Source organism: Scyliorhinus torazame, chromosome 17, assembly GCF_047496885.1.
Source record: "Scyliorhinus torazame isolate Kashiwa2021f chromosome 17, sScyTor2.1, whole genome shotgun sequence".
Lineage (NCBI taxonomy): Eukaryota > Metazoa > Chordata > Chondrichthyes > Carcharhiniformes > Scyliorhinidae > Scyliorhinus > Scyliorhinus torazame.
Window position 1 is genome coordinate 139,823,107 of NC_092723.1, and position 16,488 is coordinate 139,839,594.

Below are 16,488 nucleotides of genomic sequence, written 5' to 3' on the forward strand. Positions count from 1 at the left end.
CCCCCCCATCCCCCTCCCCGGCACGGATCCCCCCCAACCTCCACCCCGGCACGGACCCCCCCATCTCCCTCCCCAGCACGGACCCCCCCCCCATCCCCCTCCCCGGCACGGACCCCCCCCCCAACCTCCACCCCGGCATGGACCCCCCCATCCCCCTCCCCAGCACGGACCCCCCCCCTAACCTCCACCCCGGCACGGATCCCCCCCCAACCTCCACCACGGCACGGACCCCCCCCAACCTCCACCCCGGCACAGACCCCCCATCCCCCTCCCCGGCACGGACCCCCCCCCATCCCCCTCCCCGGCATGGACCCCCCCCAACCTCCACCCCGGCACGGACCCCCCCCAACCTCCACCCCGGCACGGACCCCCCCATCCCCCTCCCCAGCACGGACCCCCCCCATCACCTTCCCCGGCGCGGACCACCCCCCAACCTCCACCCCGGCACGGACCCCCCTATCCCCCTCCCCAGCACGGACCCCCCCACCCAGCCCCCTCCCCGGCACGGACACCCCCCCCAACCTCCACCCCAGCACGGACCCCCCCATCCCCCTCCCAGCACGGACCTCCCCCAACCTCCACCCCGGCACGGGCCCCCCCCCAACCTCCACCCCAGCACGGAGCCCCCTCCCCAACCTCCACCCCGGCCCGGACCCCCCATCCCCCTCCCCGGCACGGACCCGCCCCATCCTCCTCCCCGGCACGGACCCCCCCCCAACCTCCACCCCGGCACGGACCCCCCCCAACCTCTACCCCGGCACGGACCCCCCCATCCCCCTCCCCAGCACGGACCCCCCCCCCCATCCCCCTCCCCGGCACGGACACCCCCCCCAGCCTCCACCCCGGCACGGACCCCCCCCATCCCCTCCCCAGCACGGACCCCCCCCCAACCTCCACCCCGGCACGGGCCCCCCCCCAACCTCCACCCCAGCACGGAGCCCCCTCCCCAACCTCCACCCCGGCACGGACCCCCCATCCCCCTCCCCGGCACGGACCCGCCCCATCCCCCTCCCCGGCACGGACCCCCCCCCAACCTCCACCCCGGCACGGACCCCCCCCAACCTCTACCCCGGCACGGACCCCCCCATCCCCCTCCCCAGCACGGACCCCCCCCCCCATCCCCCTCCCCGGCACGGACACCCCCCCCAGCCTCCACCCCGGCACGGACCCCCCCCATCCCCTCCCCAGCACGGACCCCCCCCCCAACCTCCACCCCGGCACAGACCCCCCCCCAACCTCCACCCCGGCGCGGACCCCCCATCCCCCTCCCTGGCACGGACCCCCTCCCGGCACTCCCCCGGAGCCCAGCCTACTCTAACCACCACCCCCCCCCCCCTGCCGCACACACACACACACACAACCCGAGACACATCCCTCCTCACGCATTCAGACTGCGGCCACGCCATTGCCTGCCCAGAGCCAACCCCCCAGGCCGTCACTCACCTCCACGCTGGTCGGCGTGAACCTGGAGCACAGGGTCACGCCGATGAAAAGGAGGTTTAATTTACGTCAACGTGAACGGTCATCACGTCGACGGGACTTCGGCCCATCCGGAAGGGAGAATATCTGCAGGCCGAAAATCGGCTGCCTTGCGCAGACCCGTGACATTCTCCGCGGCAGCGGCGACATTAACGCCCCGCCGACTTTTCTCCCTTCGGAGACTTCGGCAACCGGCGGGGGCGGGATTCACGGCGACCAACGGCCATTCTCCGACCCTCTGGGGGTCGGAGAATGACGCCCTATGTCTCTCAGTCTCTACACAGAAGTGTATCTCTCTAATATCTCTCACATTCTATTTCTCCCTCTCTATCTTTGCCTCTGATGTGGAGTCGCTGGCGTTGGACTGGGGATGAGCACAGTGAGAAGTCTTACAACACCAGGTTAAAGTCCAACAGGTTTGTTTCAAATCACTAGCTTTCGAAGCACAGCTCCTTCCTCAGGTGAATAAAGAGGTATGTTCTGTGGCTATGACTCATCTTTCATTCTCACTCCACAGTATAAATATTTCCCACTTTCTCTGTCTGTTAGCTTTGACAAAGAGTCATCGGACTCGAAACGTTAGCTCTTTTCTCTCCCGACAGATGCTGTCAGACTTGCTGAGATTTTGCAGCATTTTCTCTATGGAAGAAGTCTGTTCATTGCCTCTGTCACTCAGCCTGGGGGCGCGTCTGTCACTCAGCCTGGGGGCGGGGTTTATGAGTTGATTGACAGGAGGTTTAAAGCGGGCAGGCCGGAAGTTGTCGTCGGCAGTTGGGCCCGGGGAGGCGGCGGGTGAGTGAGGCGTGGGAAATGTTGCTGTCAGCTGCCCGCCGACGGAGCTGGCGGCTCCGGCTTCAGATTGCCCCTTTCGGCCAGATTGTGGGGCGGGAAGCGGTGTTGAGATCCGGCCTGTGTGGAGAGGCCGGCACTGGTGTGAGGCTGCGGTTCGGGCCGAGCCCAACAGGTACAGAGATAGTCAAACTGGCTGAGAATTTATTACTTTTCAGGATATTAATATTCATATTTTAATTATGTAAATAGTCTCGCACATTGACTGTATTGACTCAACAGAGCTCTGGTTACATGGAATCTCATCCTGGGATCTGATCCCCATCGCTCCCCCTCAACCTCTCCTGTCTCCCCGCTGCCCTTTCCCCTCTCTACCCCCTCAAGCCATCCACATGTCCTTCTTTGCCCCCCCCCACCTTTTCTCCCCCCCCGTGTGCCCCCCACCTTTTCTCCCCCCCGTGTGCCCCCCACCTTTTCTCCCCCCCCCGTGTGCCCCCCACCTTTTCTCCCCCCGTGTGCCCCCCACCTTTTCTCCCCCCGTGTGCCCCCCACTTTTTCTCCCCCTGTGTGCCCCTCACCTTTTCTCCCCCCGTGTGCCCCCCACCTTTTCTCCCCCGTGTGACCCCCACCTTTTCTCCCCCCGTGTGACCCCCACCTTTTCTCCCCCCGTGTGCCCCCCACCTTTTCTCCCCCCGTGTGCCCCCCACCTTTTCTCCCCCTGTGTGCCCCCCACCTTTTCTCCCCCCGTGTGCCCCCCACCTTTTCTCCCCCCGTGTGCCCCCCACCTTTTCTCCCCCTGTGTGCCCCCCACCTTTTCTCCCCCTGTGTGCCCCCCACCTTTTCTCCCCCCGTGTGCCCCCCACCTTTTCTCCCCCCGTGTGCCCCCCACCTTTTCTCCCCCCGTGTGCCCCCCACCTTTTCTCCCCCCGTGTGCCCCCCACCTTTTCTCCCCCCGTGTGCCCCCCACCTTTTCTCCCCCCGTGTGCCCCCCACCTTTTCTCCCCCCGTGTGCCCCCCACCTTTTCTCCCCCCGTGTGCCCCCCACCTTTTCTCCCCCCGTGTGCCCCCCACCTTTTCTCCCCCCGTGTGCCCCCCACCGTGTGCCCCCCACCTTTTCTCCCCCCGTGTGCCCCCCACCTTTTCTCCCCCCGTGTGCCCCCCACCTTTTCTCCCCCCGTGTGCCCCCCACCTTTTCTCCCCCCGTGTGCCCCCCACCTTTTCTCCCCCCGTGTGCCCCCCACCTTTTCTCCCCCCGTGTGCCCCCCACCTTTTCTCCCCCCGTGTGCCCCCCACCTTTTCTCCCCCCGTGTGCCCCCCACCTTTTCTCCCCCCGTGTGCCCCCCACCTTTTCTCCCCCCGTGTGCCCCCCACCTTTTCTCCCCCCGTGTGCCCCCCACCTTTTCTCCCCCCGTGTGCCCCCCACCTTTTCTCCCCCCGTGTGCCCCCCACCTTTTCTCCCCCCGTGTGCCCCCCACCTTTTCTCCCCCCGTGTGCCCCCCACCTTTTCTCCCCCCGTGTGCCCCCCACCTTTTCTCCCCCCGTGTGCCCCCCACCTTTTCTCCCCCCGTGTGCCCCCCACCTTTTCTCCCCCCGTGTGCCCCCCACCTTTTCTCCCCCCGTGTGCCCCCCACCTTTTCTCCCCCCGTGTGCCCCCCACCTTTTCTCCCCCCGTGTGCCCCCCACCTTTTCTCCCCCCGTGTGCCCCCCACCTTTTCTCCCCCCGTGTGCCCCCCACCTTTTCTCCCCCCGTGTGCCCCCCACCTTTTCTCCCCCCGTGTGCCCCCCACCTTTTCTCCCCCCGTGTGCCCCCCACCTTTTCTCCCCCCGTGTGCCCCCCACCTTTTCTCCCCCCGTGTGCCCCCCACCTTTTCTCCCCCCGTGTGCCCCCCACCTTTTCTCCCCCCGTGTGCCCCCCACCTTTTCTCCCCCCGTGTGCCCCCCACCTTTTCTCCCCCCGTGTGCCCCCCACCTTTTCTCCCCCCGTGTGCCCCCCACCTTTTCTCCCCCCGTGTGCCCCCCACCTTTTCTCCCCCCGTGTGCCCCCCACCTTTTCTCCCCCCGTGTGCCCCCCACCTTTTCTCCCCCCGTGTGCCCCCCACCTTTTCTCCCCCCGTGTGCCCCCCACCTTTTCTCCCCCCGTGTGCCCCCCACCTTTTCTCCCCCCGTGTGCCCCCCACCTTTTCTCCCCCCGTGTGCCCCCCACCTTTTCTCCCCCCGTGTGCCCCCCACCTTTTCTCCCCCCGTGTGCCCCCCACCTTTTCTCCCCCCGTGTGCCCCCCACCTTTTCTCCCCCCGTGTGCCCCCCACCTTTTCTCCCCCCGTGTGCCCCCCACCTTTTCTCCCCCCGTGTGCCCCCCACCTTTTCTCCCCCCGTGTGCCCCCCACCTTTTCTCCCCCCGTGTGCCCCCCACCTTTTCTCCCCCCGTGTGCCCCCCACCTTTTCTCCCCCCGTGTGCCCCCCACCTTTTCTCCCCCCGTGTGCCCCCCACCTTTTCTCCCCCCGTGTGCCCCCCACCTTTTCTCCCCCCGTGTGCCCCCCACCTTTTCTCCCCCCGTGTGCCCCCCACCTTTTCTCCCCCCGTGTGCCCCCCACCTTTTCTCCCCCCGTGTGCCCCCCACCTTTTCTCCCCCCGTGTGCCCCCCACCTTTTCTCCCCCCGTGTGCCCCCCACCTTTTCTCCCCCCGTGTGCCCCCCACCTTTTCTCCCCCCGTGTGCCCCCCACCTTTTCTCCCCCCGTGTGCCCCCCACCTTTTCTCCCCCCGTGTGCCCCCCACCTTTTCTCCCCCCGTGTGCCCCCCACCTTTTCTCCCCCCGTGTGCCCCCCACCTTTTCTCCCCCCGTGTGCCCCCCACCTTTTCTCCCCCCGTGTGCCCCCCACCTTTTCTCCCCCCGTGTGCCCCCCACCTTTTCTCCCCCCGTGTGCCCCCCACCTTTTCTCCCCCCGTGTGCCCCCCACCTTTTCTCCCCCCGTGTGCCCCCCACCTTTTCTCCCCCCGTGTGCCCCCCACCTTTTCTCCCCCCGTGTGCCCCCCACCTTTTCTCCCCCCGTGTGCCCCCCACCTTTTCTCCCCCCGTGTGCCCCCCACCTTTTCTCCCCCCGTGTGCCCCCCACCTTTTCTCCCCCCGTGTGCCCCCCACCTTTTCTCCCCCCGTGTGCCCCCCACCTTTTCTCCCCCCGTGTGCCCCCCACCTTTTCTCCCCCCGTGTGCCCCCCACCTTTTCTCCCCCCGTGTGCCCCCCACCTTTTCTCCCCCCGTGTGCCCCCCACCTTTTCTCCCCCCGTGTGCCCCCCACCTTTTCTCCCCCCGTGTGCCCCCCACCTTTTCTCCCCCCGTGTGCCCCCCACCTTTTCTCCCCCCGTGTGCCCCCCACCTTTTCTCCCCCCGTGTGCCCCCCACCTTTTCTCCCCCCGTGTGCCCCCCACCTTTTCTCCCCCCGTGTGCCCCCCACCTTTTCTCCCCCCGTGTGCCCCCCACCTTTTCTCCCCCCGTGTGCCCCCCACCTTTTCTCCCCCCGTGTGCCCCCCACCTTTTCTCCCCCCGTGTGCCCCCCACCTTTTCTCCCCCCGTGTGCCCCCCACCTTTTCTCCCCCCGTGTGCCCCCCACCTTTTCTCCCCCCGTGTGCCCCCCACCTTTTCTCCCCCCGTGTGCCCCCCACCTTTTCTCCCCCCGTGTGCCCCCCACCTTTTCTCCCCCCGTGTGCCCCCCACCTTTTCTCCCCCCGTGTGCCCCCCACCTTTTCTCCCCCCGTGTGCCCCCCACCTTTTCTCCCCCCGTGTGCCCCCCACCTTTTCTCCCCCCGTGTGCCCCCCACCTTTTCTCCCCCCGTGTGCCCCCCACCTTTTCTCCCCCCGTGTGCCCCCCACCTTTTCTCCCCCCGTGTGCCCCCCACCTTTTCTCCCCCCGTGTGCCCCCCACCTTTTCTCCCCCCGTGTGCCCCCCACCTTTTCTCCCCCCGTGTGCCCCCCACCTTTTCTCCCCCCGTGTGCCCCCCACCTTTTCTCCCCCCGTGTGCCCCCCACCTTTTCTCCCCCCGTGTGCCCCCCACCTTTTCTCCCCCCGTGTGCCCCCCACCTTTTCTCCCCCCGTGTGCCCCCCACCTTTTCTCCCCCCGTGTGCCCCCCACCTTTTCTCCCCCCGTGTGCCCCCCACCTTTTCTCCCCCCGTGTGCCCCCCACCTTTTCTCCCCCCGTGTGCCCCCCACCTTTTCTCCCCCCGTGTGCCCCCCACCTTTTCTCCCCCCGTGTGCCCCCCACCTTTTCTCCCCCCGTGTGCCCCCCACCTTTTCTCCCCCCGTGTGCCCCCCACCTTTTCTCCCCCCGTGTGCCCCCCACCTTTTCTCCCCCCGTGTGCCCCCCACCTTTTCTCCCCCCGTGTGCCCCCCACCTTTTCTCCCCCCGTGTGCCCCCCACCTTTTCTCCCCCCGTGTGCCCCCCACCTTTTCTCCCCCCGTGTGCCCCCCACCTTTTCTCCCCCCGTGTGCCCCCCACCTTTTCTCCCCCCGTGTGCCCCCCACCTTTTCTCCCCCCGTGTGCCCCCCACCTTTTCTCCCCCCGTGTGCCCCCCACCTTTTCTCCCCCCGTGTGCCCCCCACCTTTTCTCCCCCCGTGTGCCCCCCACCTTTTCTCCCCCCGTGTGCCCCCCACCTTTTCTCCCCCCGTGTGCCCCCCACCTTTTCTCCCCCCGTGTGCCCCCCACCTTTTCTCCCCCCGTGTGCCCCCCACCTTTTCTCCCCCCGTGTGCCCCCCACCTTTTCTCCCCCCGTGTGCCCCCCACCTTTTCTCCCCCCGTGTGCCCCCCACCTTTTCTCCCCCCGTGTGCCCCCCACCTTTTCTCCCCCCGTGTGCCCCCCACCTTTTCTCCCCCCGTGTGCCCCCCACCTTTTCTCCCCCCGTGTGCCCCCCACCTTTTCTCCCCCCGTGTGCCCCCCACCTTTTCTCCCCCCGTGTGCCCCCCACCTTTTCTCCCCCCGTGTGCCCCCCACCTTTTCTCCCCCCGTGTGCCCCCCACCTTTTCTCCCCCCGTGTGCCCCCCACCTTTTCTCCCCCCGTGTGCCCCCCACCTTTTCTCCCCCCGTGTGCCCCCCACCTTTTCTCCCCCCGTGTGCCCCCCACCTTTTCTCCCCCCGTGTGCCCCCCACCTTTTCTCCCCCCGTGTGCCCCCCACCTTTTCTCCCCCCGTGTGCCCCCCACCTTTTCTCCCCCCGTGTGCCCCCCACCTTTTCTCCCCCCGTGTGCCCCCCACCTTTTCTCCCCCCGTGTGCCCCCCACCTTTTCTCCCCCCGTGTGCCCCCCACCTTTTCTCCCCCCGTGTGCCCCCCACCTTTTCTCCCCCCGTGTGCCCCCCACCTTTTCTCCCCCCGTGTGCCCCCCACCTTTTCTCCCCCCGTGTGCCCCCCACCTTTTCTCCCCCCGTGTGCCCCCCACCTTTTCTCCCCCCGTGTGCCCCCCACCTTTTCTCCCCCCGTGTGCCCCCCACCTTTTCTCCCCCCGTGTGCCCCCCACCTTTTCTCCCCCCGTGTGCCCCCCACCTTTTCTCCCCCCGTGTGCCCCCCACCTTTTCTCCCCCCGTGTGCCCCCCACCTTTTCTCCCCCCGTGTGCCCCCCACCTTTTCTCCCCCCGTGTGCCCCCCACCTTTTCTCCCCCCGTGTGCCCCCCACCTTTTCTCCCCCCGTGTGCCCCCCACCTTTTCTCCCCCCGTGTGCCCCCCACCTTTTCTCCCCCCGTGTGCCCCCCACCTTTTCTCCCCCCGTGTGCCCCCCACCTTTTCTCCCCCCGTGTGCCCCCCACCTTTTCTCCCCCCGTGTGCCCCCCACCTTTTCTCCCCCCGTGTGCCCCCCACCTTTTCTCCCCCCGTGTGCCCCCCACCTTTTCTCCCCCCGTGTGCCCCCCACCTTTTCTCCCCCCCGTGTGCCCCCCACCTTTTCTCCCCCCCGTGTGCCCCCCACCTTTTCTCCCCCCCGTGTGCCCCCCACCTTTTCTCCCCCCCGTGTGCCCCCCACCTTTTCTCCCCCCCGTGTGCCCCCCACCTTTTCTCCCCCCCGTGTGCCCCCCACCTTTTCTCCCCCCCGTGTGCCCCCCACCTTTTCTCCCCCCCGTGTGCCCCCCACCTTTTCTCCCCCCCGTGTGCCCCCCACCTTTTCTCCCCCCCGTGTGCCCCCCACCTTTTCTCCCCCCCGTGTGCCCCCCACCTTTTCTCCCCCCCGTGTGCCCCCCACCTTTTCTCCCCCCCGTGTGCCCCCCACCTTTTCTCCCCCCCGTGTGCCCCCCACCTTTTCTCCCCCCCGTGTGCCCCCCACCTTTTCTCCCCCCCGTGTGCCCCCCACCTTTTCTCCCCCCCGTGTGCCCCCCACCTTTTCTCCCCCCCGTGTGCCCCCCACCTTTTCTCCCCCCCGTGTGCCCCCCACCTTTTCTCCCCCCCGTGTGCCCCCCACCTTTTCTCCCCCCCGTGTGCCCCCCACCTTTTCTCCCCCCCGTGTGCCCCCCACCTTTTCTCCCCCCCGTGTGCCCCCCACCTTTTCTCCCCCCCGTGTGCCCCCCACCTTTTCTCCCCCCCGTGTGCCCCCCACCTTTTCTCCCCCCCGTGTGCCCCCCACCTTTTCTCCCCCCCGTGTGCCCCCCACCTTTTCTCCCCCCCGTGTGCCCCCCACCTTTTCTCCCCCCCGTGTGCCCCCCACCTTTTCTCCCCCCCGTGTGCCCCCCACCTTTTCTCCCCCCCGTGTGCCCCCCACCTTTTCTCCCCCCCGTGTGCCCCCCACCTTTTCTCCCCCCCGTGTGCCCCCCACCTTTTCTCCCCCCCGTGTGCCCCCCACCTTTTCTCCCCCCCGTGTGCCCCCCACCTTTTCTCCCCCCCGTGTGCCCCCCACCTTTTCTCCCCCCCGTGTGCCCCCCACCTTTTCTCCCCCCCGTGTGCCCCCCACCTTTTCTCCCCCCCGTGTGCCCCCCACCTTTTCTCCCCCCCGTGTGCCCCCCACCTTTTCTCCCCCCCGTGTGCCCCCCACCTTTTCTCCCCCCCGTGTGCCCCCCACCTTTTCTCCCCCCCGTGTGCCCCCCACCTTTTCTCCCCCCCGTGTGCCCCCCACCTTTTCTCCCCCCCGTGTGCCCCCCACCTTTTCTCCCCCCCGTGTGCCCCCCACCTTTTCTCCCCCCCGTGTGCCCCCCACCTTTTCTCCCCCCCGTGTGCCCCCCACCTTTTCTCCCCCCCGTGTGCCCCCCACCTTTTCTCCCCCCCGTGTGCCCCCCACCTTTTCTCCCCCCCGTGTGCCCCCCACCTTTTCTCCCCCCCGTGTGCCCCCCACCTTTTCTCCCCCCCGTGTGCCCCCCACCTTTTCTCCCCCCCGTGTGCCCCCCACCTTTTCTCCCCCCCGTGTGCCCCCCACCTTTTCTCCCCCCCGTGTGCCCCCCACCTTTTCTCCCCCCCGTGTGCCCCCCACCTTTTCTCCCCCCCGTGTGCCCCCCACCTTTTCTCCCCCCCGTGTGCCCCCCACCTTTTCTCCCCCCCGTGTGCCCCCCACCTTTTCTCCCCCCCGTGTGCCCCCCACCTTTTCTCCCCCCCGTGTGCCCCCCACCTTTTCTCCCCCCCGTGTGCCCCCCACCTTTTCTCCCCCCCGTGTGCCCCCCACCTTTTCTCCCCCCCGTGTGCCCCCCACCTTTTCTCCCCCCCGTGTGCCCCCCACCTTTTCTCCCCCCCGTGTGCCCCCCACCTTTTCTCCCCCCCGTGTGCCCCCCACCTTTTCTCCCCCCCGTGTGCCCCCCACCTTTTCTCCCCCCCGTGTGCCCCCCACCTTTTCTCCCCCCCGTGTGCCCCCCACCTTTTCTCCCCCCCGTGTGCCCCCCACCTTTTCTCCCCCCCGTGTGCCCCCCACCTTTTCTCCCCCCCGTGTGCCCCCCACCTTTTCTCCCCCCCGTGTGCCCCCCACCTTTTCTCCCCCCCGTGTGCCCCCCACCTTTTCTCCCCCCCGTGTGCCCCCCACCTTTTCTCCCCCCCGTGTGCCCCCCACCTTTTCTCCCCCCCGTGTGCCCCCCACCTTTTCTCCCCCCCGTGTGCCCCCCACCTTTTCTCCCCCCCGTGTGCCCCCCACCTTTTCTCCCCCCCGTGTGCCCCCCACCTTTTCTCCCCCCCGTGTGCCCCCCACCTTTTCTCCCCCCCGTGTGCCCCCCACCTTTTCTCCCCCCCGTGTGCCCCCCACCTTTTCTCCCCCCGACTTTTCTCCCCCCCGTGTGCCCCCCACCTTTTCTCCCCCCGACTTTTCTCCCCCCCGTGTGCCCCCCACCTTTTCTCCCCCCGACTTTTCTCCCCCCCGTGTGCCCCCCACCTTTTCTCCCCCCGACTTTTCTCCCCCCCGTGTGCCCCCCACCTTTTCTCCCCCCGACTTTTCTCCCCCCCCGTGTGCCCCCCACCTTTTCTCCCCCCGACTTTTCTCCCCCCCCGTGTGCCCCCCACCTTTTCTCCCCCCGACTTTTCTCCCCCCCCGTGTGCCCCCCACCTTTTCTCCCCCCGACTTTTCTCCCCCCCCGTGTGCCCCCCACCTTTTCTCCCCCCGACTTTTCTCCCCCCCGTGTGCCCCCCACCTTTTCTCCCCCCGACTTTTCTCCCCCCCGTGTGCCCCCCACCTTTTCTCCCCCCGACTTTTCTCCCCCCCGTGTGCCCCCCACCTTTTCTCCCCCCGACTTTTCTCCCCCCCGTGTGCCCCCCACCTTTTCTCCCCCCGACTTTTCTCCCCCCCGTGTGCCCCCCACCTTTTCTCCCCCCGACTTTTCTCCCCCCCGTGTGCCCCCCACCTTTTCTCCCCCCGACTTTTCTCCCCCCCGTGTGCCCCCCACCTTTTCTCCCCCCGACTTTTCTCCCCCCCCGTGTGCCCCCCACCTTTTCTCCCCCCGACTTTTCTCCCCCCCGTGTGCCCCCCACCTTTTCTCCCCCCGACTTTTCTCCCCCCCGTGTGCCCCCCACCTTTTCTCCCCCCGACTTTTCTCCCCCCCGTGTGCCCCCCACCTTTTCTCCCCCCGACTTTTCTCCCCCCCGTGTGCCCCCCACCTTTTCTCCCCCCGACTTTTCTCCCCCCCGTGTGCCCCCCACCTTTTCTCCCCCGACTTTTCTCCCCCCCGTGTGCCCCCCACCTTTTCTCCCCCCCGTGTGCCCCCCACCTTTTCTCCCCCCCGTGTGCCCCCCACCTTTTCTCCCCCCCGTGTGCCCCCCACCTTTTCTCCCCCCCGTGTGCCCCCCACCTTTTCTCCCCCCCGTGTGCCCCCCACCTTTTCTCCCCCCCGTGTGCCCCCCACCTTTTCTCCCCCCCGTGTGCCCCCCACCTTTTCTCCCCCCCGTGTGCCCCCCACCTTTTCTCCCCCCCGTGTGCCCCCCACCTTTTCTCCCCCCCGTGTGCCCCCCACCTTTTCTCCCCCCCGTGTGCCCCCCACCTTTTCTCCCCCCCGTGTGCCCCCCACCTTTTCTCCCCCCCGTGTGCCCCCCACCTTTTCTCCCCCCCGTGTGCCCCCCACCTTTTCTCCCCCCCGTGTGCCCCCCACCTTTTCTCCCCCCCGTGTGCCCCCCACCTTTTCTCCCCCCCGTGTGCCCCCCACCTTTTCTCCCCCCCGTGTGCCCCCCACCTTTTCTCCCCCCCGTGTGCCCCCCACCTTTTCTCCCCCCCGTGTGCCCCCCACCTTTTCTCCCCCCCGTGTGCCCCCCACCTTTTCTCCCCCCCGTGTGCCCCCCACCTTTTCTCCCCCCCGTGTGCCCCCGACCCTTTTCTCCCCCCCGACCCTTTTCTCCCCCCCGACCCTTTTCTCCCCCCCGACCCTTTTCTCCCCCCCGACCCTTTTCTCCCCCCCGACCCTTTTCTCCCCCCCGACCCTTTTCTCCCCCCCGACCCTTTTCTCCCCCCCGACCCTTTTCTCCCCCCCGACCCTTTTCTCCCCCCCGACCCTTTTCTCCCCCCCGACCCTTCTCTCCCCCCCCCCCGACCCTTCTCTCCCCCCCCCGACCCTTCTCTCCCCCCCCCCGACCCTTCTCTCCCCCCCCGACCCTTCTCTCCCCCCCCCCCCCCCGACCCTTCTCTCCCCCCCCCCCCCGACCCTTCTCTCCCCCCCCCGACCCTTCTCTCACCCCCCCCCGACCCTTCTCTCCGCTGAGGTTCAGGTGCCGCCATCAGACCTGCCCTGCCCCCACTGAGATATGAGATATCACCACAAGCGGGGACAATCTGGACTCCATTCCCAGCCTCCTTGGCTCTGGATTATACTAGATCACCTATATGATAGTTGGGGTGCACTCAGATATGACTTGTTGAAAGGGTCCTTCTAAAATCCTGTAATTTTGGGTTGTTTCATCAGGTTTCCTGCACCTGGGTGGTCTCCGCACAGCTCTGTATAACTACATATTTGCCAAAAAACATGGGGGCAGCTTTGTCCTCCGGATTGAAGATACAGATCAGAGCCGCCTTGTACCAGGAGCAGCGGAAAGCATTGAGAACGTACTGGAGTGGGCAGGTATAATATATGTTGGGAGGATCTCTTTAGACATCCATAATACAAAACTCAGTCTCTCTGCTACAAACCCCACTAAGTGTATGATTCACAGTTATCGCAATCTTCCTCTTATACACCTCAATCTCAGTGCAACACACAAACTTAAGACATTCTTGATTATACACCCTCGTTATAAGTTTTTAGATTATACTAATCTTTATTGCCACAGGTAGGGTTAACATTAACACTGCAATGAAGTTACTGTGAAAAGCTCCTAGTCGCCACATTCAGGCGCACACAGAGGGAGAATTCAGAATGTCCAATTCACCTAACAGCACATCTTTCAGGACTTGTGGGAGGAAACCGGAGCACCCGGAGGAAACCCATGCAGACACAGGGAATACCTGCAGACTCCACACAGACTGACCCAAGCCGGGAATTGAACCTAGGACGCAACAGTGCTTTCCACTGAGCTACTGTTCTCTATGTCCTCCCTGCTGCACACACATAATATAATATATCTCAGTTATCACACACTGTTTGAATAAGTATAATGCTCTGCGTTATATGATTCCTTGTGTTGTGCACACAGTATAAGACTCTGGGCATCTCGCACACTGTTTTATTTGTCACACAGGTATCCCCCCTGATGAAAGCCCTCAGCGAGGGGGCCCCTATGGGCCATACAAGCAGTCGGAGCGACTGGATCTGTACTTAAAAGCCACTGACACTTTGGTAATGAAGAATGCAGCATATTATTGCTTCTGCAGCCCCCAGCGTCTAGAAATATTGAAGAAGGAAGCATTGAGAATGAGACAAACACCAAAGTAGGTTTAAAGGCATTTTTGTTCTTCAATTTTACTGTCTCACTTCCTCCAAATGAAAGATGTGGCTATGGGTACGCCCTTTTTCTGTGGGGTTGTATATGGAGCATTCCTTGTTCCAGTCCTTCATGGGTCAACTCCAATAACTCTAATAAATAAAAGCAAAATACTGCAGGTGCTGGAAATCTGAAATAAAAACAGGAAATGCCAGATAAACTCGCAGGTCTGGCAGCATCTGTGGAGAGAGAAACCGAGTTAATGCTGTGAGTTCGTATGACTCTTCAGAGGTCCTTTTTGATACATCAATGACTGTATTGGTGCCACTTTTCGCTCTTGTCTAGAACTTTCCATCCCTCCCTTAACTTCTTTGTCTCCATTTCTGGGGAAAGTCTTGTCTACTAATATACATCGCAAGGCCACCGACACCCACAGCGACCTCGGCTACACTTCCTTATACTCTGTTTCCCGTAAGGACTCCATTCTATTCTCCCAGTTTCTCTCTCCATTGCATCTGTTCTGATGATGTTACCTTCCACCACAGCACTTCTGACATGTCTTCCTTTTTCCTGAAGCACGGATTACAGCCCCCGCCCTTTCACCCCATCGTTGCTATTTTTGCCACTTTCAGCATGATGCCACCACCAAACGCATCCCCCCCCCTTCCCTGTTAGCATTCCAAAGGGATCATTACATCTGCAACACCCTGGTTCACTCTATCACCCCCAGCACCTCACCCCCTTCCACAGCGCCTTTCCATGCAATTGCAGGAGGTGTAGTACTTGCCTCTTTACTCCTCTCTTCCATGTCCACAGGGCCCCAAATTCTCCTAGCTGAAGCAGCAATTTAGTTGTGTTTTTTTCAATTTAGTATTCTGTATTCACTACTCACAAAGTGGTCTCCTATACTTTGGGGACCAAGTTAACACTGGGTGATCACTTTGCGGAACACTTCTGCTCAGTCCACAAGCATGATCCTGACCTTCCTGTTGCTTGCCATTTCAATTTGCCATCTTGCTCATGTTTCTTGTCTTGGCCTGCTACAATTCCAGTGAAGCCCAACACATGCTGGAGAAACAGCATCTCCACTCCCGACCCAAGTTTGAGGAATAACACCTCATAGAATCATAGAAAGTTTACTGCAGAGAAATCTTCCGATTCGGCACTTTTCAGCCTTCTGGACTCGTGATTTCTACAACTTTCGACCATGAATTCTGTCCTCCATTTTGAACGTTTTTCCCCAAATGCGAGTTTGTATCTTGTTTTCATGATTTTACTTTCAGAACTGCCCTTTATTCTGTTATTAAAGTAAAGTATGGAAGTAAACTCAAAACTTTTAATCTTTTTCTTCCACCAAAGATGCTGCCAGATCTGCTGAGTTTTTACAGCACTTTCTGTTGTTCTGCCAAAGTAGGTTTGAAGCTGGGAGCTGTCCATGGACATGGTCATTTATCTTTCCTTTTCTTCGATTTTGTTTCTTTACTTGGAAGGGGGCTCAGCCATGATCATAGAATCTCTGCAGTGCAGAATGAGGTCATTTGGCTCATCGAACTGCACAGACCCTCCGAAAGAGCATCCTCCTACCCAGGCCCACTCTCCCACCCTATCCCCATAACCCCACCTAACGTTTGGACACTAAGGGGCAATTTAGCATGACCAATCCACCTAAACTGCGCATTTTCTTTGGACTGTGGGAGCAAATCGGAGCACCCGGAGGAAACCCACACAGCCACAGGGAGAACGTGCAAACTCCACAAAGACAGTCGCCAAAGGTCAGAATCAAACCTGGGTCCCTGGCTCTGTGTGGCAGCTGCGCCAACCACTGCCAGCCTGTCGCCCTGATTGAATGGCACAAACTTGATTGGCTGAGTGGCCTTCTCATGTTCCCGTGACTCCTTCGTGTTTACTGTGGAGAAATTGACCTGGACCACCTGCAACCTACTGCCCTATCCCCACACTCACTAACCCAACCCCTACCTCCCATTCCCCCAAACTCTTCAATCATCTCGCCTTTCATCACACTGCCAACTAGTACCATCTAGCTCTGATTGCCTAAAGAAATTGTAGAAAAATTGTTTAAAAATGTGTGTGCTGCCATTGGACTCTTCTTGTGATACAAATGCTGTCCCTTTTCAGGTATGATAACCGCTGTAGGCACCTGACTTTGAAACAGATCGAGGAGCGACTGGCACAAGGATGCCCACATGTTATTCGATTTCGCATGGAGGAGGGTGCTCAGTCCTTCGAAGATCTAGTGTATGGACTAAATAGGCTGGATCCTGCCAGCGTGGAGGGAGACCCTGTCATCATTAAGGCGGATGGGTTTCCAACGTATCACTTAGCAAACGTAGTTGATGATCACCACATGAAGATCAGCCATGTTCTGCGGGGCACTGAGTGGCTCACTTCCACTTCCAAACACTTGCTAATGTATAGGGCCTTTGGCTGGGACCCACCAGCTTTTGCTCACCTTCCTCTTCTACTGAACAAAGATGGCAGCAAACTGTCCAAGCGTCAGGGCAATCTGTTAATCCAGAACCTTTCCCAGAATGGATTCCTGCCAGAGGCTTTACTGGATATTGTCACCAACAGTGGATCTGGCTTCTCAGGTGCTGTGAATAGAGAAAGATTTTTACTGTATCTAGAATGTATTGTACAGAGATGGCACCAGACTGTACACAGACTGGATTGTGTTACACACGGGTCTGTGCACAGGCTGGGATATGTTGCACACGGGACTACACAGGCTGGGTTGTGTTGCACACAGGACTGTGCGTAGGCTGGGTTGTGTTGCACACGGGACTGCGCGGGCTGGGTTGCATTGCACACGGGACTGTGAACAGGTTGGGTTGTGTTGCATACGGGACTGTCCACAGATTGGGTTGCGTTGCACATGGGACTGTCCTTGGGTTGGGTTGCACATGGGACTTTGCACGGG

At 63.3% G+C, this 16,488-nt stretch overlaps 1 protein-coding gene across 1 annotated transcript in view; it reads left to right on the forward strand.

Moving 5' to 3' along the window:
* The first annotated feature begins 2,252 nt into the window (after positions 1 to 2,252).
* ears2 (glutamyl-tRNA synthetase 2, mitochondrial) overlaps positions 2,253 to 16,488 on the forward strand; it is a 39,344-nt gene continuing 25,108 nt past the window's right edge. The window contains exons 1-4 of the mRNA XM_072481172.1: positions 2,253 to 2,443; positions 12,596 to 12,751; positions 13,368 to 13,557; positions 15,687 to 16,159. Coding sequence (XP_072337273.1) covers positions 2,290 to 2,443; positions 12,596 to 12,751; positions 13,368 to 13,557; positions 15,687 to 16,159 — 973 coding nt within the window. The 5' untranslated portion in view covers positions 2,253 to 2,289. The remainder of the gene's footprint in view (positions 2,444 to 12,595; positions 12,752 to 13,367; positions 13,558 to 15,686; positions 16,160 to 16,488) is intronic.